At 45.9% G+C, this 25,158-nt stretch overlaps 1 protein-coding gene across 4 annotated transcripts in view; it reads left to right on the top strand.

Moving 5' to 3' along the window:
• The window catches only part of LOC105466577 (MAX interactor 1, dimerization protein), an 80,579-nt gene that overhangs the window by 3,567 nt on the left and 51,854 nt on the right, over positions 1-25,158 (top strand). The window contains exons 1-2 of one of the 4 annotated variants that reach the window (XM_011715639.2): positions 15,128-15,416; positions 17,353-17,485. In XM_011715639.2, the coding sequence (XP_011713941.1) occupies positions 15,344-15,416; positions 17,353-17,485 (206 nt within the window). In that variant the 5' untranslated portion in view covers positions 15,128-15,343. Of the gene's footprint in view, positions 1-15,127; positions 15,417-16,617; positions 16,944-17,352; positions 17,486-25,158 lie in introns of those variants that run through there. The other 3 variants (XM_011715643.3, XM_071069158.1, XM_011715635.2) reach the window with 3 other exon arrangements.

Here is a 25,158-nt window from a genome sequence, read left to right as displayed (position 1 = left end):
GCCTTCATTTCAGCGAGTTCCCCTATAATCACTTGATCTCGGTTTCTCCGCCTTCTCCTCCTCCCCCTCCCGGCTAGAGACACATGGTTTCCACATGGAGACAAACTTCTTTCCTCCGACTGGACTTGACCTAGCTGCGTCATTCAGCCAATCGGCAGCTCCAGCCTCTTCTGACGTCACGCGTTGCTGAGGCCGGAGGCTGCGGGGGTGGAGCCAGGATGCAAGCCAGGAAATCTCCCGGAGCTGTAGTGAGGCCAGCTGGTCCAGTCTCTTCTTAAAGGGACGCTTTTCTCTCCGGAGATGAGTGTCGGGCCCCGATTCTCCATTTCGGGTTCGGTGAGACCTTTCTGAGATGCACGGTGGACCCTGGTCACGAGTTAACACGTTCCATTTTTACTGCTGTTTGCAAAGTACTTACTTGGCAGGAGCTTGCCTTATTTTCCATCGTAGCCAGAACTGCTTTTCTTTCCCTTGTTGAGGTTTCCGTACTGGTAGTGTTCACCAAGTTGTGGCCACATTGCTGAATTATTTCTAGTGGAGAGGTTGAGTTTTCTTGGAGGAGGGGTTCAAATTAAGTCACCCGTTGTTGACTGTTTGCTGTGTGCAAGGCAGGGGGATTCCCTAGGAAAGGCAGGTACATTCTCCCAAAATTCCAACTGATGTGAATCTCTACGGATCACAAATTGAAGGCCTCCAGAAATATTAATCAAGAAGGCTGTGACCCTGTTACCATAAATTCAGAAATTATATGTAAATAATCTCTGACATCACCTATACGCATTTTGAGTCCAGTGGAAGGGTGGGAATTAAGGACTGACTCATAAGTAGAAAAAGATTTTGGAAAAGGTTAAAACTAAAAGAGAAGAAGAGATCCATAAAGGGATGTTATGTGCATAAGAGCTGACTGGCAGGTAAGTGAAAGAAGCTGTGAGAGCAGGTAAGGTCTGGAGGAGAGAAATGGGCTTCCTAGTGTCTGGGGGAGGTTGCTTTGGAGGCAACACTTAAGATAGGGAAGGGCGATCAGATGAGAGTAGAAAACCATAAGGCTCCTTGGAGTGGATCACCTGGGTTTGAGGGTGGGGTGCTTTCCTAGGGGCATGGAGAGCCCAAGAAGCAGCCTCTTCCTCCTGGCAGGGGAAGCTGCTGTTGTGTGGTGTCATTTGGCCCCACCCTGCCTTCCTGACTTAATCTCCTTTGCCTTGCCCTGAAACCTCTGTGTCTGTCCGGCAGATCCACCAGCAAGCAGGCTTCACAGTCGAACCTCTGTGCTCGACTTAGACTCTTCTACTGTCTAGAATGCCTTCATTCTCTTATTCCCCTAGGGATATCTGTATCCTACCTTCTCTTCAAGACTTAGGGCAGTTCCCACCTCCTCCAGGAAGCTGCCCCTAGGTATTTCAGCCCATTTGGCTCTATTTCTTAAGTCATTGTACTTGAGAGAATGAAACCTTTGCAGTCACATGGAGCAGGGCCCAGCTTGCTACTCTACTGCTTACTGGCTTTGTGACTTTGTACACAACTTACTTAGCCTGAGGTTCCATTTCCTTTTTGCAAAATGGGGATAACAATAGTATGACCCTCATATCATTGTCAAACAACTAAATGAGGCACTGCACTTAAATATTTAACGTACCTGAAATATAATAGGTGCTCAATAAATAGCACCTTCTCTGAGCTTTGATAATCAGTACCATGCACTTCTCTACTTGCTTCCTGTGTGTTAGCTTTATCTTTACAAGGACATTATTAGTAACTTAAGAGAAAAGATCACTTACAGTATTCAGTGTATGTTACCCATTGCATATAGCACACCACTGGGCATACAGTAGTAGATCCTTAACGTAAAGTTTTTGATTGGTTAGATTTGTCATTTACTAGCTATGGCACAAGGATCAGGTTTGGAGGCCAGGGAACACATGACAGCCTTTCTGAGATTTGGAGAAGAGTCAGAAATACTGTTCTCCAACTCCCTTGGGTGATGAGACCAATCCCTGTAAGAAGATGATAGTTGAGACCTGAAGAGCTGAGACTGCATCCTGTGAACAGCTGTGACCCTGAGAACAAATAAGAAAGTAGGAGACTAGAGTGACTTCTGCTGAAATTGAGGGCTTTGACGGCAACTAATGTTCAAGCTGGTTGCATTTTTGCATGGCAACAATCTTATGATGAATTCATACATTTTTCAAATGTACATTGCACGTCTACTATGTGCAGATGCTTCTTTCTGAAAACTCTGTAGGTTGAAATATGGTGGGAGTGGAGTAGGGTATTTGTCTTTAGTGGAGTTATGTGAAGAGCATTCTTACATCAGGCCCTATTTCCTCTGCATCCCAAATTATGTTCCCCAGATTTAACTTATTTTTTCCAGTTTTAAATATGATCTCTGCTAACTGGTAAATACCAGAAGGAGGCTTTTTTGAGGATATTGTTATGGCTTTCAGAGTCACAGAGCTCCCAAGGACTGCATGCCCTGGAAAAGGGGATCCAGGGAAAGGGGACAAGGCCTTGGAAGTTAGAGAAGCTGAATTGAGCCATTCCTGGTTTGGGGGCAAAAAGGAGGCTCCATTAGCTACCAAGGCAAAACAGTAGCTGCTCATCCATCTCTCGTCTCTGATCAAAACACTCTCCCACGGACACATCCAGAAATGGGGATTCATCTGGGGATGCCTGGGCAAAAGTCTAGAGGTGAAACTGAAGAAAATGAAGAGGGTGCCGGCATGCAGCAGCAGCAACTAATTGTATGGCGTAATATCAATAATGGCTACCATTTATTGAACACTGACTATATTGCAAGTATGAGGCTATGCATTCATTATCTCCCTCGATCTTCATGCTAACCTTCTGATGGATGCAATTTTATTACCCCCTTTTACGGAGGAGGGAACTCAGGAACCGAGATGCCAGGTAATTTGCCCAAAGGACATATAGCTAGTAAGTGACAGAGCTGAGTTTTGAACTTAGGCCTCTAATTCCAGAGCCTGTGCTCTTAACCATATACACATGTACTCATTTTACAGCCAAGGAATGAAGTCCAGAGAGGTGAAGTGACTTACTCAAGGTCACCCAGGAACCTGAAGCAGAGCTGGTATTTGAAACACCTTGTTTATTGTCCAAGGTCTTCTTGTACACACCTTGCTTAGAAAAGGTTTAGAAGTGAGGCTGGAGACAGAATAGCCAACCAGAGAGTTTTGTTTTTTTTTTTTTTTTTTTTTTTTTTTTTTGGTCTTTCAGAGTTGTTCAACTCTCCTGGCCTTAACTCAAGTTTAGGGCTCCTAGGAAACACCACCCCCTCCTACTGCCTTTCCCAAGTCTGTCCTCTGGGCATATTAGAGGACTTGGGGCTGTTGCTATGGTACTGGGGCCAACAGCAGGTTCATCAAAAGCTGGGTCTTTTGCCTTTTGAAAAAAAAAACCAAGCCCTGCAGAAGCGAATTGGCCACAAAGATTTGCATCAGTCATTGTGGCTTGTTCTGTTTTAGATCCCCCTGCCTCCCTACCCCACCCCCTCCTCCCTACCACCACCACTTTCTATAAATACAGTTGGATAAATATTGATTTAAACTGGGTTTATGGAGGAGAAGCACATGCTTGCCTTGGCTTGGTCTTCACTTAGATACCACCAGTATGTCAGGCCTGACACACCTAACCCCCGACAGCTCTGGCTTCCAAATGTCCTGTTTTGGGGAGATGAATTGTGGTTTTGTGGCTTTTGAGTTTTTTTTTTTTTTTTAAGGAGAGAAAGAAAAAGAAATAAAAAAATAACAACCCAGCAAGAAATGGGAGTTTTCCTGCAGAATGAGGCAAGCAGTTTTCAGCATGCAGAAATGCGGGAGCTTTATGGTAATCTGGCCTCCTAAACTATTCTTCTCCCTTCCAATGTTTCTTTCCGGTCCACTTCAGGTTTTTTTTTTTTTTTTTTTTTTTTTTTTTGAGATGGAATCTCACTCTGTTGCCCAGGCTGGAATGCATTGGCACAATCTCGGCTCACTGCAACCTCCGCCTCCTGGGTTCAAGCGATTCTCCTGCCTCAGCCTCCCAAGTAGCTGGGTCTACAGGTGGGTGCCACCGTGCCTGGCTAATTTTTGTATTTTTAGTAGAGACGGGTTTTCACCATGCTGGCTAGGCTGGTCTCGAACTCCTGACCTTGTGTTCTGCCCGTCTTGGCCTCCCAAAGTGCTAGGATTACAGGTGTGAGCCACCGCTCTGGGTCCAGGTTTTGTTTTTAAAGGAGGCAGGTAGTACCACAGAGCATCAGGTCCAGAAGGAGCCCCAGAGGTCACAGAGCATCCATCATCTGTACAGTCATGGAGTCTGAGACCCAGAGAGGGACACTGGCTTGCCCAAGATGACACAGCAGAGGCAGAACCAGGTCTTTCTGGGCTGTGTTCCCTCCCACCTGATACGAGAATCAGTTCCAGGTAGAGTCCCAACCTGGGCATTTGTTTCACAGGTCCAGTGCTCGTAAAGTCAGCAATTTTCAAACCTGGTTTACTGATCCCAGGGTGTGTCTGGTTATTGCAAAGGTCGTTGCAACATTCTCAATAGTCTTTCAAAATGAAGCTAATTTCAATTTGCCATACTTAGAAAAATACTGTCTTTTACATTTGGGGGGTGGGAGGAGGGAGGAGCTAGAAGGTGGTGGCAGTGTCCAGATGGCTATCCCAAGCCTTGACTGAGGAGGAGGAATTCAAGTCTCAGGGGATCCTGCTGGAGGTCAAGAGTGGAGCTCTAGACTCACAGTGGGGAGAGAGAAAAAAGGAGAGGGAGGGAGGACGGAAGGGAATGGGAGAGGCTTCAATTCCCCAGGGACAGACACCTGCTCTCTGGCTCTTCTAACTTAAAGGAAGCAATTGTCTCTGATGTCATTGTATCCGAGTGGCCTGGCTAGAGGTGTTAAAGCTGTCAACAGCTGACTTGATCTTTGTGGTCAAAAATAATGGGCATTTGCCACCATCATGCTGAGCAGGAGGCTCCTTCTTTGCTTCCTCATCTTGGCAGAATGTGTGCTGGGCCCCTTGCTTATGAAATGTTTTGAAAGTTCAGGTGACCCTTGCTTTGAGCAATACACTCTAGGAAATATATGTAAACAGAATTCTTTCTCAAAAAAAATTTAGAGAAACCTCTTGAAAAGCCCTTGTGGCAACTATTTTAGTAAGATGTGGAATTACGTTGTGAGCCATTTTCCCTAAATTTGTGTTTATTCATTCATTTATTAATGAAAACATAAAGAGTACATACTTGCTTAATGGGAGGCACTGGGCTAGGTCTTGGAGGTAGAGTGCCTGCCCTCATGGAGTGTATTATTGTAGTGCCAGGTTTTAGAGGTAGAGTTCCTGTCCTCATGGAGTGTACGATTCCACTGCCAGGTTTTAGAATTTCACTTGTCTTAAAGTGAACCCCAACAATGCAGGATGGCATTTGACTTGAGGTTTTCTGTCTTTGGTTCTAGCCATCGTTATAGACTGAATAAAAATTTAGCCTGAGCTTCCTAAAGGAGTAGCTCCTTCCCTCCCTGTCTCTTCTATCTATGTTTAAAATATATACATATTTTTGGAGACAGGGTCTTGCTCTTTACCCAGGCTGGAGTACAGTGGCACAGTCTCAGCTCATTACAACCTCTACCTCCTGGGCTCAAGCAATCCTCCCTGCCTCAGCCTCCCGAGTAGGTGGGACTATAGGAGTGTGCCACCTTGCCCCACTGATTTTTTTACTTTCTGTAAATACAAGATTTTGCTATGTTGCCTAGGCTGGTCTCGAACTCCTGGGCTGAAGCAGTCCACCAACCTCGGCCTCCAAAAGTGCTGGAATTACAGGCGGGAGCCACCGTGCCTGGCCTACAATCCTTTGTGTTTTTGTGTTTGTCCTTGTAATGTCTACAGATGTATTTTTTTTTTTTCTTTTACTGCCTGAGCTTAGGAAACTGTAAGCAACATTGTAAATAAATACATTCCACTCTCAGTTCTTTACAGATAGGGGCCTTCTGCACTTGGAGGATTGTCCACACCAGCATTCCTCCCAAGTCCACTCTCCTGTACAATATGCTCTTGGCCACAGACCTCTAATACCCAACTCCTGTGTCTGTAAGGAAATTTAGACACAGCAAAATTAGAAAGATAAACACACGGTCCTGAGGGAGAGGGAGATTGAGAAATTCAAACTAAAGCCAATAAAAGGGGATTTGGATTACCTACTATTTGAAATTTCTTTTTCTGTGTCTTTATTGCCATTAGCAAGGATACTTGAATAAAGATGATTTGGGAGTAGGAAGGCTATTGTATTGAAGTGGAGGGCATGCCCAGGGTTGCTCTGGGCAAGTGAAAGCTGGTGTGGACTTTGTTTTTATTTCTACAGGGGCCCAGAAGTACCTTATGGTGCCCGTGTGTTATTTCCCTCTTACCTCCACTACAGCCTGACCGTCCTGCCGTATTTCTTGGCTCCCAAGACTGTGCGTGCCTTGCATACAACCTTCAATTTTTTCTACCAGTTGTAAAACTGAGCTAAGTTCAACAAATAATTTCTAAAACCTGCCAGAGAGCCAAGCTCTGTGCTTGGTGCTTCCAAAGTGAAGCATGTATGATCTCCAGTTCCATGTCTATATTCTAGTTCAAATGACAGACATAGAAATCAGTCAACAATTTTTGTCTGTCTTCTGGGAGTGTGATAACCTGTCCCCAAGAGAGCTGCTGACAAGCGCAATGTCTTCTCTGTTTTCCAAAGGAATGGTGATAATGGCCTCCTGTTATTGAGCATTTACTATGGGCCAGCACAATGCTACACGCTTTATATTAAATCCTCACAAACATCCAATATGCAGGTGCTGTAATAACCCTCATGTTGTAGATGAGGAAAGCCTTAGCTTTAGCAAGGCTAACTTTCCTAAGGCCACAGGCTAATAAATAGTGGAGTAGAGACTAAAACCTCAGGGTTTTCTTTCTTCCTAGAGAGACCTTAGGGCTCTGGGAAAAGCCCTGGGGAGTAAGAAATGTGCAAGAGGCAAGAATTGGAATCTGGAGGCTGGGCGCGGTGGTTCACGCCTATAATCCCAGCACTTTGGGAGGCTGAGGTGGGTGGATCACAAGGTCAGGAGATCAAGACCATCCTGGCTAACATGGTGAAATTCCGTCTCTACTAAAAATACAAAAGTTAGCCAGGCGTGGTGGTGGGCGCCTGTAATCCCAGCTACTCAGGAGGCTGAGGCAGGAGAATGGAGTCAACCCGGGAGGTGGAGCTTGCAGTGAGCCGAGATTGTGCCACTGCACTCCAGACTGGGTGACAGAGCAAGACTCCATCAAAAAAAAAAAAAAAAAGATTTGGAATGTGGAATGTTTTAACTTAGGCTGAGGGTCTCCTTGGGGATGCCTCCCTGGAGCGACTTCCTTTTCTCTCCACTCTTGCTAGGGTAGAGAGCAGGCTGTCAGAACCTCCAGGGCCCTTTGGGTGTTGACAGTGGAGCCAAATGGCTCCTTTCTCTAGACAGAGATGGTTTAGGGTGTCACTGCTTGCACGTGCAGTAGTACCTTGCCCAGCACCCCCTGGGGAACTCACCCAACCAGTAGGTCTCCTGTGGTTCTGCATACGAGGGTGTCAGGGTGTGAATCCACACCCTGTCAGGCTGTATTAGGCTTCTGGAGGCGCCCGAGCTTGTAGGGCAACTGGGCTGGCCCATACATGGAGCCAAGGGCTTCTGCCAGGGAAGCCAGAGGAGAGAGGCAAGTGTGAGCTGCAGAGATGAGCATTAGGTCCTCGCTGCCACTGTGACAGTGTGGGTCAGCTGGTTCCGGTCAGACAATGACATAGGCCAACCTCTTCCTCTCGCTGATCCAGAGCTAGGAGATAAGAGGGATCTTAAATATAACTGGGTTTGGCCGGGCATGGTGGCTCATGCCTGTAATCCCAGCACTTTGGGAGGCCGAAGTGGGTGGATCACCTGAGGTCAGGAGTTCGAGACCAGTCTGGCCAACATGGTGAAACCCCATCTCTACTAAAAAGTACAAAAATTAGCCGGGCATGGTGGCGGGTGCCTGTAATCCCAGGTACTCGGGAGGCTGAGGCAGGAGAATTGCTTGAACCCGAGAGGCGGAGGTTGCAGTGAGTCAAGGTCGTGCCACTGCACTCCAGCCTGGGCGACAGAGTGAGACTCTGTCTCAGAAAACAAAAACAAAAGCAAAAAACCCCAAAATGTAACTGGGTTCCTGTTACTTACTTTTTAAAAGCCCTTCAATAGTTTCTTTCCTGCCTCACTTAAAATAAAATCCGAACTCCTTGCCATGGCCTTCATCATTGCCGTTCAGAGTGAGTGTGATTGGAGGATGGAGAGCCTTGGTACCTGCTGGGAGCTTGTCAGAAATGAGACTCCAGATCTGCTGCAGCAGGATCTGCATTTGCCACAATACCCAGGTGATTTGTGTGCTCCTTAAAGTTTGAGAAGATGTCCTAAACAGTCTTTGTGATCATCCCAGAACTCCTCACCCACCCACCTAAACCTTACCCCACTTTTATCATTTATCCTGTATTCTACTCATCACAATTTACACTTACTCTACTTGCTTATTGTCAGTCTGGAGGGCTAGAATATAAGCACATAGAGGACAGGGACCATAAGTAGTTTTGTTCATTATTTTATCTTTGGCATCTAGCTTAGTGCCTGGCACATAACAGATGCTTAAGGAATATTTATTGGATAAATGATGAGTTTTCTGCCTTTATCTTTCTGACCTAGTGTTTCTCAACACAGGAGCTGTTGGTGTGACAGTTCTTGTACAGATTCGTCTGGAATATGGCAGGATTTAACATCCTTGGTTCCCACCCACTAGATGCCACTGGAAACCCCCTAGTCGTTGTGACAATAAAAAAGACACTCCTACAATGTTTCTAACACCTCTTAGTGTGATGGGATTGCCCTTGGTTGAGACCATTGCTTTAACCAATTTCGTCTGACCTTATGCGATTGAACATAACATGATGTATGCTGTAGGGTCCAAGAGTCAGAAAATTCAGGTTCAAATCTTTTCATAGCCTTTGTGACCTTGGGCAAATCACCTAACCTTTCTGGGTCTTATTTGTAAAACAGGAATCTCAGAGGCGTGCTGAGGATTAAATTAACTGACTAGAGGAGCAGCAACGTGCATGGCAGCCCTAGTTACGTGGCAGCTAGTAGGCAAATGGATGCGTGTTGTTCTAGGATCTAGGGACAATCCCAGCTTCCTCAAATCAAACCACTGTTGGCTGGAAGAGCTGGTGAGATCAGCTACACCTTGGACAGGCAAGAGAATGTTATTTTTATTATAAGTGCTGCATCTGAGACTGAGAGAACTCAGATACAAGGTGGCAGGAGCTGGTTGTGTGGTTTGGTGTTCAGGGCCTGGCTGGACCTAAGCGTGACCTCCACAAGTTTCTGCTGCCTGGAGAAGGGTGGTGATGCCAAGGGGTGGGGGCAGGGCAACTCAAGGCCAGCTCCTGGCAGGGGAGGGAAGGTTACCCAGGGCTTTGGCAAGAATGTGGGGCATCCTCTCAGCAGCAGGAGAAGGCCTCTGGCAGTCTTTTTTATTTTTTAAGGCTTTAAAAACAAGTTATATCTAACTTTGAAAGAACAGACTATTGCAATACCAACATCTAGTAAACACAAGAAAAAATACAGTTTACTTTTGCTTTCAAATATAGATGCAGAAATCCTAAACAAAAATATCAACTCTTGGAACTGAACAGTGCTTCAAAAGAATCACACACCATGGCTGACCAGGTTATTTGCCAGATATTGCTGAAAGTCACAAAATCTACCAGCATAAATGATTACAGGCACAAATTAAAGAATAAATGTGATTACACTAATAAATGTTGAAAAGTATTTGGGAGGCATTTCTAATGAAGAAAACTACTTTGACACAGCAAAGATTGTTTCCTGTGGTGGTCTTTTAATTATAGTGGAAGGGTGAGGTTGGGCCCAAGGCTTGCGGTCATCACCAGGAGTGAAGGAGTTCACTCTGATGGCAACATTTCCTTGGGGAAGAATGAACCACGAACAGAAAAAACAGCACTCGGATCCTTTGGGAATGTAACTTGATCTTGATATTTAAAGGATTGGGCCCCACAGGTTTAAAAAGCTTGAGTTCTAACCCTTATTCCATCAGTTTGATAGACAGCTGTTGGCCTTCTGCCAGTTACCATACCTCTCTGAGCCTGAACTTTCTCAACTGAAAAATGGGGACTGTATTGAGAAACAAACTTAATAACACAAACTTCTATGACATAAACCTTGAAATGTTATTTGGGGAAATATTCACTTGGCATGGCCCTAGCAAACTCCTCCCAAATACCTTATCAGTAGCACCCTGGTGTCACCCCAAGTGGGGTGCTCCAGAGTAAGCAAGCCACTTAGATGTGCATGTTAATTGAGTCCTGCAATGCAGACGTCTTGGATCCAAGTTCATGCAAAAAAGAAGGAAAAGGATATTTGAGAGATTAACACATCCATTATAATCACTGAAATAGGCTGCTGTAATAAGGGCCATTTAATAAAATGTAAGAAGCCCTTTTCTAAGAGGGAAGAGATGGGTCAGGATGGAAGTCAAGTGCAGCTGTTTGAGCCTTTGCCAGTGGTCTGATCTCACCAGTAAAACTGGAGTTAAAAAACAACAAACTTCCAGATTCAGCCGTCTCAGATAAACACTGCCTCCCCCTGGCGTTCCACCCACCCCAAGTCCTTTCCCTTCCTCCCCAGCTCGGGCAGCACCTGAGTCGCTTGGTGCGTTTCCGTGTAGTTGGGATGTCAGCCGGCAGCCCTGGCGACCGGAGCCCTGGGAGGCGGCAGCTACCTCTCGGGTTTAGCATTACGTCATCCCTTCTAGGCCCAAATTTATCTCGGCTGCACAGAGACCCGCAGCTCTGAGCTGCCGCTGACTTGAGGAGAGCTTACGCATGAACTTAGGCAAGGCTGACTCACCGGGCGAGGGAAAGGTTTTCTGCTGTTCTTCACGTTTCTGGGCTCCGGGGGAAGAGGAGGGGAGGAGGCTGCGGTAGTCATTTTGGAAGTGGGGGATGGAAAAATGTGTAACTGTTACGGTTCTCACTTAAGAGCTTGTAGTTCACCTCCCCTCTCCCCAATGTTGAGTATTTGAAAACGCCCATCCTTAAAGATAGTTGCAGAAAACAGTGCCCTAGTCAGTAAACACTTTGCAGTTTCAGGGAAGTTTTCCAAAGTGCAAGGTGTCATCAACACAGTGACTTTGGACTTGTAACTTAACCTCATGGCCCCTTCCTCTCTCCCCATCTCTCCTCCCTAAAGAAAAGATACAACACATCAGCCTCCATTGTTTATGAATCTGCAATAAATCACTTGGAAATTGTCACTAAGTAAACTGTGCTGAGAAAGGACCCTTAAGAATTGAGGGCTTTGCCTGCCTCCTTCAGAAGGCAGATTGTCCCCATCTGTGGCTGTGATCGTTATAGGCCTGGGGGATTCTGGGGGACTTTTTCCATTTTCAAATGACTCCCTTGAGAGAGATACATACTTTAGGGAGAGGGCAGAACAGAGACTATGGGTAGGATTCCAGGTTCTTATATCAGTAGACTTCGGAAGCCTTGCTTTTCCTGTTTCCCCATCTGCATTTGTAGTGGAAACTAATTCATTGGAGCAAAAGAAAGGCCATGGCTGCCTCTGGGTTCCTCTGGGTTGAGACTGTTGCTGAGGGATGATTTGTGGGTAGCATTACTTTCCTGTGGATAGAGCCCTAAGCTTTGCGCTGGAGAGGCCCTTATAACTGATATCCTAGGAAGGACTCCAGGAGGCAGCCAGAGCAGGGAGAAGGAAGTGGTACCTCAGTTGCTTTTGGAAAAGGCTGGAGATTTCTGTACATGAACCAGCCCTTAATACTGCCCACCATGATCATCATCTCTCCTCTTCTTCAATGCAGGTGGCCTTTTGGTGAGTCTCGCTCTACTTTCCATGTCCTCATCTCCCTCTTGGCCATGGCTCTAGAAGAAGGGCTCTAGATTAGTTCACCTGGAGGTCAACTGTGGAAGGCCATGCATAGGCCCCAGGCCTCTTGCATGTAGCCATCTCTTCCTAACCAGCTATGGCTCTGTGACCTCTGGAATTAAAGCCATCTTGAATTCATGTATATTTTCAGTTTGTACTACTTTTCTTGATTGCTTGTCACACAAGTTTACCTCCTATTAGGAAAAGTAGAGTTGTATTTGTCCTGACCAGGCGCAGTGACTCACGTCTGTAATCCCAGCACTTTGGGAGGCTGAGGCGGGCAGATCACGAGGTCAGGAGTTCGAGACCAGCATGGCCAACATGGTGAAACCCTGTCTCTACGAAAATACAAAAAATTAGCTGGGCGTAGCGGCAGGTGCCTGTAATCCCAGCTACTTGGGAGGCTGTGTCAGGAGAATCGCTTAAACCCGGGAGGTAGAGGTTGCAATGAGCCAAGATCGCACCACTGCACTCCAGTCCGGGTGATAGAGTGAGACTCTGTCTCAAAAAAAAAAAAAAAAAAATTCTACCCTCAACTAACAGATGTTCTAAATGAATGATATTTTCTGTAAAATAATCCACTCCCACCCCTACCCAACATGGCCCTTGTTAAGGGTGGAGGGTAGTTGTTACCAACACCCAATGGGAAAGCTCAGATCTGAAACGACCTAGTCAACAGCTAAAAAAACAGTCCCTTTTTCAAAGCCTTTACAAAAAAAAAAAAAAAAAAAAAAAGTGTGGCTTGTGAACACCTCTCATTTTGGGTCTTCTTGGATTTGATGGAATATCTATTTGGTTTTAAATGTGGTGCCAAGTGTAATATTTAAAAGGACTGGCAGAATTTTGCAGCTTGTGACCTCACTGGAGATTTTATTCACTTTAGAAAAAAAGAAAAAGAAAACAAAAGGTATGAGGGAAAGGTATGTTAAAATGCAGCATGAAGCCGTTAACATTTTTAAGAGGGTAAGAGTTCCATCTCAAGATGGTATTTTCTGCAGGAGCCAATGGAATGACCACGGGAGGGGGAAATTCTTCCCTCACCAGGAGCTTCATGTTATTTTGGATGTGATATCAACCAGCAGGTTAAAACGATTGGGGTGGAGGCCCGGCGCAGTGGCTCACGCCTATAATCCCAGCACTCTGGGAGGCCTAGGCAGGCAGATCATGAGGTCAGGAGATCGAGACCATCCTGACTAACACGGTGAAACCCCGTCTCCACTACAAATACAAAAAATTAGCTGGGCATGGTGGTGGGTGCCTATAGTCCCAGCTACTCGGGAGACTGAGGTAGGAGAATGGCATGAACCCGGGAGGCGGAGCTTGCAGTGAACCGAGATCGTGCCACTGCACTCCAGCCTGGGTGACAGAGCGAGACTCCGTCTCAAAAAAAAAAAAAATAAATAAATAAAATAAAATCAATAATTGGGGTGGAGAACAAACAGTTATGGGTATGTTTGCATGGTTCCCAGCTTGCTCCTAGAGCATTCAACAAGTACGATCCTCTTGTCCTTCCTCTCCCTAGATCCCTTGTTCCCAACTGGGGGACAGGGGAGGGATTTTGTGCCCCAGGAGACATTTTTGGTTGTCACACCGGAGGGGTAGTGGTGTGCTACTGGCCTCTAGTGGGTAGAGGCCAGGGATGCTCCTAAGCATCCTGCAAAGCACGGAACAGAGCTCCTGCTCCAAGGAGGAATTACCCAGATCAAAATGTCAATGATGCTAAAGTTGAGAAACCCTAGTCTAGACTTTGAGAATTTTTTAGATGGAGGACTTAGAAAGAGAGTGGCCATGAGAGCAGTCAGGGGCTTTTTTTTTTTTTTCTTTTGAGACTGAGTCTTGCTCTGTTGCCCAGGCTGGAGTGCAGTGGCGTGATCTCGGCTCACTGCAACCTCCGCCTCCCAGGTTCAAGCGATTCTCCTGCCTCAGCCTCCCAAGTAGCTGGGATTACAGGCACCCGCCACCATGCCAGGCTAATTTTTGTATTTTTAGTAGAGACAGGGTTTCACCATGTTGGCAAAGCTGGTCTCGAACTCCTGACCTCAGGTTATCCGCCCGCCTCAGCCTCCCAAAGTCCTGGGATTACAGGCGTGAGCCATCGTGCCCGGCCAGTGGCAGTCTTTTAATGTGGTCTCTGCTCTCTTTAGCTAACTCCCCTTTTAGCTACAGAGGACAGCGTAAGAGAAAAACATCATCATCGCTTCTATTTACTGAGTGCCTAGTATATACTGAGTGCTGGAATTACTGCATTTAATCTTCGCAAAAAGCCCTACTGAATACATGAACCTCGAGAGCAGGTCTGCGTCTGTTTCTCTTTTACTATGCACACTAAGTCTAGTACAGTGCCTGGCACATGGCATGCGCTCAAGGTCGTGGCTATGATCATATCCATTTTATACATAAGGAAAATGAGACTGAAAGAGTTCACACTGTCAGTGTAAGTAGCAGAGTCAGGATTTGAATCAAACTCTGTTCAGCACCAGGGAGAATTTTCTGGCGTCTAAAAGCATTAGTGAGGGACTGAGGGAGGAGAAAGTTTTTAAAAGTAAGATAACTACTTGTCTGTGTGCAAGCTGAGGTGGAAGAAGGGCTTCATGGAAACCCTCTCCGATGAAATCATCCCTCGTTTTTGAACAGCAATTTCGGCTTTTCCAGTTTCTGTGTGCGCTGTTGGTGCAGGTGTGTTACTCTTCTCATTTTGCAGATGAGGAAACTGAGGCACATACGTTACATGAGAAAGTAGGAGATAAACGACTGCAACATGATATTTGGAATAAAGCGTGTCTCAGCCCCTGGGCAACCGCAGGGAGTCGCTGAGAAACAAGTTTCCCCGGGAGTAGACTCCCAGCTTGCTCAAATCCTTCCCATTCCACATCGTGTCTGGAGGGGGAAAAAAAAATCCTTCCCTCCCAGAAGCAAAGTCCCACAACTTCTTAGGCTTCCCTAGAGACAGGAAAGGAAACCCAGCGGGACTACACCTTCCGACGACCTTTGCGAATCGTGCGGAACGCAGGCGCTCTGAAACGGCGTGCGCACTACGATTCCCGGCAGCCGCGGGCGGGGGCGGGACTACATTTCCCAGGGGGCAGAGGCAGGGGCGGGAGGGGGCGGGCCGCGGCGCTGCTCCCGCCCCTCCCCCGTGCTCGCGCGGAGAGGTAAACAAACCACGCGCGGGCTGCCGGTGGCACGGCGGGCGCGGCTGGCGCGGCTGGGGCGGCTGAGGCAGCGGAGAGCGCGCCGAGCCGCGGCCGGGCTGGCCCGCCCGCCTGCCGCACATGTTCCGGGACGGCGCCTCGCCGTAGCCGCCTGCGGCGCCTCCTGTCGGCCCGGGAAGGGAGTGCAGAGAGGCGCCGATCGCCACCCGCGGTGCCCATGGAGCGGGTAAGGATGATCAACGTGCAGCGTCTGCTGGAGGCTGCCGAGTTTTTGGAGCGCCGGGAGCGAGGTAATGGCTGGGCGCCGCTGCGTGAGCCCGAGCGCTACTAATCTTTATGGGGAGTGCGGTGCGGCCGGTGAGGGAGGGCACGCGTGTGAGGTGCGCGCATGTGAGGGAGAGGGTGTGCGTGCGTGTAAGCGTAGGGGAGCGCGCGTGTGAGGGGTGGGGCGTGTGGGGAGGGGAGCAGGCGTGTGAGGGGTGGGGCGTGTGAGGGAGGGGTGCCCGCGTGTGAGGGGAGGGGCGTGTGAGGGAGGGGTGCACGCGTGAGGGGGAGGGGCGCGCGTGTGAGGGGGGGCGTGTGAGGGAGGGGAGCGCGCGTGTGATGGGAGGGGCATGTGGGGAAGGGAGCGCGCGTGTGAGGGGAGGGGCGTGGGCGGGAGGGGGCGCGCGTGAGGGGAGTGGCGTATGAGGGGAGGGGAACGCGCATGTGAGGGGAGGGGCGTGCGCATGTGAGGAGAGGGGTGCGCTAATGTGAGGGAAAGGGCGTGTGAGGGGAGGGGAGGGGTGTCTGCGGGTAGGGGAGCGCGCGTGTGAGCGAGGGGTGCGCGCGTGTGAGGGGAGGGACGTGTGAGGGAAGCGCGCATGAGGGGAGGGGCGTGCGCATGTGTGAGGGGAGGGACGTGTGAGGGGAGGGGCGCGCGGGTGTGAGGGGAGGGGCGCGCATGTGTGAGGGGAGGGGTGCGTGCATGTGAGGGGAGGGGTGCGAGCATGGGGGGTCGAGCATGTGAGGCGAGGGGCGCGCGCATGTGAGGGGAGGGGTGCGCGGGTGTGAGGGGAGGGGCGTGCGCGTGTAGGGAGGGGCGTGTGAGGGGAGGGAACACGCGTGTGAGGGGAGGGCCATGCGTGTGTGTGAGGGCAGGGGTGCGCACAAGTGAGGGGAGGGGCATCTGAGGAGAGGGGCTCGCGCGTGTGCGAGGAGGGGCGTGTGCGGGGAGGGTCGCGCGTGAGGGTGCGCACGTGGGAGGGATGGTGCGGGGGAAGGGGCGTGTGCGGGAAGGGGCGTTCGCGTGTGGGAGGGGCGCGCGTGCGTGGGAAGCTCGCGCGCGTGAGGTGCGCGTGGGGAAGTGTGTGTGCTGAGATCGTGAGTGGAGGCGTGTGTGAGAGATCGTGCAGGTGCGGGGGGAGGTGCGAGGGTGCGCCCGGAGGGTGGGGCTGTGGGTGTGCGGGGAGCGGGAAGGAGACCGGCGGAGGGGAGTTGGAGAGAGGACGGTCCGGGACTGGAGAGAGGGTGACCATGGAGAAACCAGCAGGGCCTGGAGTGGGAGAGGGTGCTGGGAGTTAAGAAGAAGGAGGAACGCGGATGCTGGGGGTGTCTGGGGAAGAGACGAGGCCAGGAGAACACCGAGCGGGGGAAAGCCGGTGGAGAGTGGGCAGAGGACTGGCAGCGTGCGGAAAGGGCCTCTGAATACCTGCGGGGTGATGAGATAGGGCCCCTTTGGCGGTGGCAGCCCAAGGGACTGTGGAGATGGGGCAGGAAGAGCAGGAACTCGGAGATTGTTGTCAAGAGAGAAAATGTCTCTGTAAGACTTGTTCGAAGTACGCGAAAATATTGGGCTTAAAAGAGACTCTTTAGAACAGTGAGAGTTGAAAGTAAAGGGGAATTTTTGAGTCAAGTAAAATCAATGAAGCGAATGGTAACTGGTCAAAAAATGTTGTTCTAAAGCATCTGAAATCTCAAAAAAAAATTTTGGGGAGAGAAGGATTTTGGAAAGGGGGGATAAATTATTTGGTTTAGAGGAGGTATCAAAACACCTTCCAGCTGATGGGGTGTCACAGGATTGATGTCCAGGCGAGGGACATTAATCTTCTAACCAAAAAGAGTGGAAACATTGTACCTTTTTTTTTGCTTTCAAAAACCTGTTACTGCAAAGACCTTGGATTTGTGGTTCAATGGATTTGGGTACTATATTCTTCTTACTATACCTTTTTTTCTTGCTCTCTTCAGAGTGTGAACATGGCTACGCCTCTTCATTCCCGTCCATGCCAAGCCCCCGACTGCAGCATTCAAAGCCCCCACGGAGGTTGAGCCGGGCACAGAAACACAGCAGCGGGAGCAGCAACACCAGCACTGCCAACAGGTAGCAAGCTGGGAACGCTTAGAAGAGGGAACTGGAGGGAAGGAGCACATTTCTCCTGTAATCCCAAGTCTGGAGGAGCAGCACTTGATGGGTTTCTTTACTACTACCCTGGGGTGGGGATTTGGCCCTTTAATAAAGTCTAGAAATCATAACCTGGTTTTGCATGGAAGGGAAGGAACAGAATCTGGAAAGACAACCAAAGAAGTTCTTGCTGGGATTATTAAGATGGCTATGACTGAGAGGATAGTAAGTTGAGAAACTTGAGAAACTTGGCAGCATGTGTCCATGCATGCAGCCACCTGCTAAAAGTAATTGTGGGGTGGCTTTTAATAATCTGGTCAAGTTTAGGACAGTCCAAGAAGGTTAAAAAAAAATCAGAAATAGGTCTGGCAGGATATAAAGCAGAATCAAGGGCTTTGTTAAAGGAATAAAATTTTTTTTTTTTTTTTTTTTTTTTTGAGACGGAGTCTCGCTCTGTCACCCAGGCTGGAGTGCAGTGGCCCGATCTCAGCTCACTGCAAGCTCCGCCTCCCGGGTTCATGCCATTCTCCTGCCTCAGCCTCCCGAGTAGCTGGGACTACAGGCGCCCGCCACCTCGCCCGGCTAGTTTTTTGTATTTTTTAGTAGAGACGGGGTTTCACCGTGTTAACCAGGATGGTCTCGATCTCCTGACCTCGTGATCCGCCCGTCTCGGCCTCCCAAAGTGCTGGGATTACAGGCTTGAGCCACCGCGCCCGGCCAGGAATAAAAATATTTAGGTAGAATTGGTAGTGAGCAGGTATGGTTATTTGTTTAAGGAGGAAAGGGAAGACCGTACTATGAAAGTTTTGCCTCTTTAAATAAGATCCGATTGGTTGGTGGGCTCTAAAAGCAAAAATGAAAAAAAAAAATCTGCTTATCTTTCAAGCAGAATAGATCTTTTAGAATATACTTGTCTAGATGTACTTGGAAAGGATGGGCCTAGTGGCTCTCACCTGTAATTCCAGCACTTTGGGAGGCTGAGGTGGGAGGATTGCTTGAGCTTAGGAGTTCAAGACCAACCTGGATGACATAGTGAAATTTTGTCTCAAAAAGAGAAAAAAATAGACGTACTAAGATGTAGTTGACTTCCATTTTTGAAAACTCTGAGTAGTATCTGGCTGTCTCTTCAGTGTTTTTATTCTGGGGAGCCAGTAAATTCCTAGGATTCATCTCATAAGAAGTTTTCAAAAGGCCTTTCTTAACAGAAGATTAACAGATGGCTGCCTTTTCCATTGATAAGGGGAATTAAATGAGACCTTTATTTCTGTTTCCCAGAGCTTTGTCTAGAGAGTATAATAAACATTCATTTTGGGGAGGACAGAGCAATCCCTGGGTAACCAAATTTCCCTGAAGGCTTTGGGGAGCTTCAGTCAGGTGGTTGGTTAGTCATTTGGAACAGCAGATTGGGACAGAATGGGGCTCTTGATGCAGAAAGCCTGAGGCTTCTATAGATAACAATTGGAACTCATGAGGTTGGATCATCCCACTCTGTATTTCAGACATCTCCGAGGAAAAACTAGGATTCACTTTTCTCCTTTGACTTCTCCGTAGAGCTGCATGTTCCCTTTTTTAGCTACTTTTCATTAAGACTACTATATAGTTTTTAATTTCTTAGGTTATAAAAATAATTAACCATAAGCTTGATGTACTATATGTGTTATGTGTAGGTCTAGAGATTTTGTTGTAGTATGGTGGAGATGAAAATATGTGGTATGATACACAGCATTTAAAAAAATGTACATTTGCTTGCCCTTACAGTTTCAGTGTTTAAGCTATCAAGAATTAAGACCTATTCAGGAATTTATGTATGTTTCAATCCACATAGATTAAAAAAAACTCTTTTTTTCAACTTGGAGACATAGTAAGAGTACACATAGGAAACCAAACCTGAGTTCTGTCATGCTGCAAGTATTTAAGCCTTTCCTATTTTCTAGAAATTAGGTATATAATTTCAGTACATTTCCCATCCCTTACTATATTCATCTGTAAAATGAGATGTATTAGATTCTCACCAAGGTCCCTCATTATCCTGAACTTCTGTGACTCTGATTTATTGACAGTTTTAGAGATTGGTTACTATGTTAGTAATTTAATATGTCTCCCATCATTGCAGATGTGACATTTTTAGGAACTCAAGGATTGTAGAGGCATAAATAAGATGCACATTCCTAGGTTTTTATCAATTACGTTACCTGTCATTAATAAGAAACTCTTAGTCATCTGTTGACTTACACTTTGCTCAGCTTGGGGTTTGGGCTAAGTGATGTTTCTCTTTCATGCTAGCGTTTCTGTTAGGATTCTAATATTATGTGTGGGACCACAGTGCTAATTACTGTGTTTTAGCATAGCATGTCGGAAAATTTGTAAAACTGCAAGCATGCCATAGTGTTCTGATAGTGCCCAAAGGAGAATATGTGAACGTTAGACCACCTAAAACAAAAGAAGGTACTTTTATATGGGAATATAAGTAGCAAGAAAGAGAGAGAGAGAAATAAATAGATTTTAGAATGTATTATCAAAAGATCCACAAATGTGTGGGGTTTGGGCTGGGGCCTATGAGAGAGAACTAGTATGTTAAAATGAAAAACTAGAAATTATTTCTCCTTAGCCTCTTATTTAAAATGCCTGCTTCGTGGAATTAAGGAGAGCTGAGGTAGAAGTTCCAATACTGGGGTATTTGACAATAGTGTTGATCCATTTCAAAGAGGACTCTGTAGGCTTCTTCTTAATTTTAAGTTTACTGTTGGATTTTAATAGAGATTTTATTATGCTGGTTACATAAAGCAGAAAGAAGACTTACAGAAATTTCCATGTGTTTATCATCTGAAACAAGGAAAGGAATAGAGTTCATAAGTATATGTGTCTTATTTTTACCTGATCAAAAAGCTACTAGTGTGGAAGTAGCTTTTATTACTATACATCGTGAACATTGATGTATGTTATAAAATGACATTTGTTTCTTTGACATCATAGCATCTTTAAGATATAATGGTGATTGACTCTTTTACCCCTGATATTCTCAGGTATTATATGGTATGCCTGACAAAAATGTTACTTTAGGCCAGGTGCAGTGGCTCACGCCTGTAATTCCAGCACTTTGGGAGGCTGAGGTAGGTGGATCACCTGAGGTCAGGAGTTTGAGACCAGCCTGGCCAACATGATGAAACCCTGTCTCTACTCAAAATACAAAAATTAGCCGGGCATAGTAGCGTGTGCCTGTAATCTCTGCTACTTGGGAGGCTGAGGCAGGATAATTCCTGGAATTTAGGAGGCGGAGCTTTCAGTGAGCCGAGATTGCGCCATTGCACTCCAGCCTGGGCCACAGAGTGAGACTCCATCCCAAAAAATAAAAAAATAAAAAGTTACTTTATAAATTTATGCTGAAAGTTAACTCCGAATACTATAAATTCCTATTCCCCTTTCTCCCATGCCTTAAAATCTTATTTTCACAGAAGTACAAAGGAGAGAAAATAAATGATATAATGTGATATTACAGATATGTTCCTTGCAAATACCAGTAATTTTATCATTTGGGATGGTTCTGATAGTTGGAAGTGGGACCTATAATATATAATTATTTTTAAAATAAATGCTTGATTTTACTGTGGTCTTGGTCACAGCCTTCTGGCACACTTCCAAAAATCAACATTGCTAAGATGTTACTGCTGTTAGAGAATGTGGCTGCAATAGCTATCTGGCTCTTTGGGGAGCATCAGATAAGCTCAGATTCTAGCTTATTTACTATTTGGTATCACAGGTGAAAAAATCTCAAGGTCTGTCATCCTTAAAACTCTACTAAATAAGCCATGGCTGCAGTGTAACACTGATTTCTTCCTAAATATCTCTTCAATCGGCCTTCTTTCCTGTTATCTTCATTACTGTCCTCCTAATCTCAGCTACCATCATCTCTTACCTGGACGACTGCAGTAACTTATTCCCTGGTGTCCTTGCAACCACAGTTCTTTTTTTTTTGTCTTGCTCTGTCACCTAGGCTGGAGTGCAGTGGTGCGATCTCGGCTCACTGCAAGCTCTGACTCCCGGGTTCACGCCATTCTCCTGCCTCAGCCTCCCGTGTAGCTTGGACAAAGGTGTTCGCCACCACGCCTGGCTAATTTTTTGTATTGTTAGTAGAGACAGGGTTTCACTGTGTTAGCCAGGATGGTCTCAATCTCCTGACCTCATGATCCTCCCGCCTCGGCCTCCCAAAGTGCTGGGATTACAGGCATGAGCCACCGTGCCCGGCCAGTTCTTATGAATTATATTGGTCAACCTTCTTTGGATACACGTTTTCTTCTACCTCAAGATCTTTGCATACTTTCTGTTCCCTGCCGGAAATCATTTTTCCTCCCCCTTTGTTCTCTCTGTTGAACAACACTTTTCCTTCAGCTCGATCATAAGTTCCTCAGGAATGTTTCCTCATCTGTCATAGTAGTAGATCAGGTCTTCACATACTTCATGGCACCCCTATTTTTCCTTCATAGTGTTCATCACGTTTATAGAAATACTGTTATCCAATTCTTTCTTAAATTCGTATCCTATTCACTGGATTAAAAACACTGTGAGGCGGGCAGGGATTGAGTCTCTTCTGCTTAAACATTTATCCCTAGTACTTACCACAGTGCCCCGTACATAGTATGTGTTTCTTAAAGAATGGAAGGTTTTCAAACTCCGAGTAGACTGTCTTAAATTGAGTTTCTTTTTTGTGCTGAGTACCATATTAGACTTGAAGGAAGGATGATAGAACCCCTGCTTTGGCAAACTCTAATTACTTTGCGTTCTAAGGGATGTTAATGATACATTTGGAAAAACAGTATGTAGTATTTAAAGAATAAAAATCTCTAAACTGTCAATTCTTTTAAACAAGTAGGCTACAGAATGCCACAATTTTGAAGAACGTTCAGTGTCATCCTGTTTCGTGAAAATAAAATAATATAAAAACTTGCGTATTGAAAGAACCAGAAGTCTGTCAAATATTGGCAATAAATATTCGTATGAGCCTGTGACACGCACATAGTAATTGCATTGTTTTAAGGTAATCTGGGAAGTAGTAAATAGCCAATTTATGCTTTAATTTCAAGTTGATATATTTCTTCTCTTTAGTGTCCTATAGATACTAAAGAATCTCATAACAGCAGTATTTCAGTTCCACCTTCTAAGATTGAGGACACTAAAAAACAACTTTTCTGTTGCTTATAAGGCTTTAGTTTAATTTTTCTTAAACTATAGAATAAAGAAATGTTTTAGTCTTATTTTAGATAGAATTATTGTATTGTTACATTTTTAGCTTTGCATCCTTATCGGCTATCTTCATGGATTTTTAGTTTTTCTGCAGGGAGGGATGGTGGTGAATTATTTTCCTAGGATAGTTACAAAGGATTTTTTCCAGTAGTAATTTGAGATGCTTTATCTTATCTGTATTCTACATGAACCTATTTGTTCACAGAAGAATTGAATGAAGCCTTATTTTTATTTTTGTGTAATGTCTTTCCACTATTCTGTTTCAAAGTTTTTTATTTTAAAAAATAGTTTCTGGGTCTTTGTCCCATAGAAAACTCCCAAAGTTTCAGGACAAAAATGTAGATTAGTACCAGTTAAACTCTTAATGATGTTGTTATTATTCTTCAATATTTTCTGCATTTTGAGTGATTAACACTTCCAGTGAAATGTGTTTTGTGATAGTCTTCCACGAAAATTGAGTTAAATGAAAAATTCCCAAGAATTACATGCTTTATACTAAAAGAACTCAGGCTTTCCTTTAAATGCTTCCTTGAAGTGTAAGTTTGCTTCCTTGAAGTGTATGCTATTTTTTTTTTTGAGAGAAGTCTCGCTCTTATCCCCTAGGTTTGAGTGCAGTGGCTAGATCTCGGCTCACTGCAACCTCTACCTCCTTTAACAATTAACGATTCTCCTGCCTCTGCCTCCCAAGTAATGGGGATTAAGTCGCCTGCCACCACGCCTGGTTAATTTTTGTATATTTTGGTAGAGATGGGGTTTCACCATGTTGGCCAGGCTGGTTTGGAACTCCTGACCACAAGTGATCCGCCCGCCTCAGCCTCCCAAAGTGCTGGGATTATAGGCGTGAGCCACTGCGCCCGGCCTGCTATTGCTGGGTTTCTTAAGGTTATATTCCTCTACGGAAGTATTGAAGGAGACTTGTATGATCATGCCTTGTAAGTCAGTAGGACAGTTGTTTCTGTTCCCATTCGATGAAAGGCATTTTTGTCAAAATATTGAATATGTGATGTAGAAGATCACAAAATGTAGAAAGGGAATGCTTCAGTATGGTTCTCTGTTTTATGAAGACAAAATATTATCACTCATTTTATGGTTAAAGCACATGTGGCTTAGAGATGGTGATTGCTTAAGCCTTATAGCTGTAGATGGTGGCTGACTTTATTGTCAAGCTGGATTTTAAGCAATACATGCATCACTGTTGTAATCAGGCAGTACTGTTGACTCGAAGAAAGCTTTCTCTTCTAGATTTCTCCTTACAAATGAAAGAACATTGCCTCCTTTTGAATATGGCATGATTCTTTGTCATTTTTTCAGTAAGGAGAGTTTTCTAGATACTAATCTAATCAAAGAGGTTTGATAGTATGCTTTGACAAAGTATATTTCCAGGTCCCATTTTTAGTGTGATTTTATAGTGCCGATGAAATATAAACATGCATTTTTTTGTTAGATTGTTTTTTTATTTTGATTTCCTACATTTTAAAACACAGTCAGCGGTACCATAATTAACAGCATTACCCATAATATCAAGTCTATTTTTTTGAAGTTGCTCCTAATTTTTATATTGTTATTAATATACTCACCTCTTCCCCATAGATGCAAGTGTTATACATCTATAGGACCACTCATTTTTCCCCCAACAATTATTTACTGAGTATTTATTTCAGGCCTGACTCTTTTTTTTCTTTTCTTTTCTTTCTTTTTTTTTTTTTTTGAGACAGAGTCTTGCTCTGTTGCCAGACTGGAGTGCAGGGGCACCATCTCGGCTCACTGCAACCCCCACCTCCCGGGTTCAAGTGATTCTCCCACCTCAGCCTCCTGAGTATCTGGGACTACAGGTGCGCATCACCATGCCCAGCTAATTTTTGTATTTTTAGTAGAGACGGGGTTTCACCATGTTGGCCAGGATGGTCTTGAACTCCCGGCCTCAAGTGATCTGCCCGCCTCAGCCTCCCAAAGTGCTGGGATTACAGGCATGAGCTCGCGCCCAGCCAATGCCTGACTCTTTCTTTTTTTTTTTTTTTTTTTTTTTGAGACAGAGTCTCGCTCTGTCGCCCAGGCTGGAGTGCTGTGGCCGGATCTCAGCTCACTGCAAGCTCCGCCTCCCGGGTTCCCGCCATTCTCCTGCCTCAGCCTCCCGAGTAGCTGGGACTACAGGCGCCCGCCACCTCGCCCGGCTAGCTTTTTGTATTTTTTAGTAGAGATGGGGTTTCACCGTGTTAGCCAGGATGGTCTCGATCTCCTGACCTCCTGATCCGCCCGTCTCGGCCTCCCAAAGTGCTGGGATTACAGGCTTGAGCCACCGCGCCCGGCCGCCTGACTCTTTCTTAAAATGATTACCTTTGGAAGTCAGGTGAGTTAGGAAATTGCTGATATTTTCTGTACTTTTAAAGGTTTTTTAGAATATTGCTCTGTAATAG

Source organism: Macaca nemestrina, chromosome 9 (assembly GCF_043159975.1).
Source record: "Macaca nemestrina isolate mMacNem1 chromosome 9, mMacNem.hap1, whole genome shotgun sequence".
Classification (NCBI taxonomy): Eukaryota; Metazoa; Chordata; class Mammalia; order Primates; family Cercopithecidae; genus Macaca; species Macaca nemestrina.
Note: the sequence above shows the minus strand (reverse complement) of the source record. Positions and strands in the feature narration are given on the sequence as shown.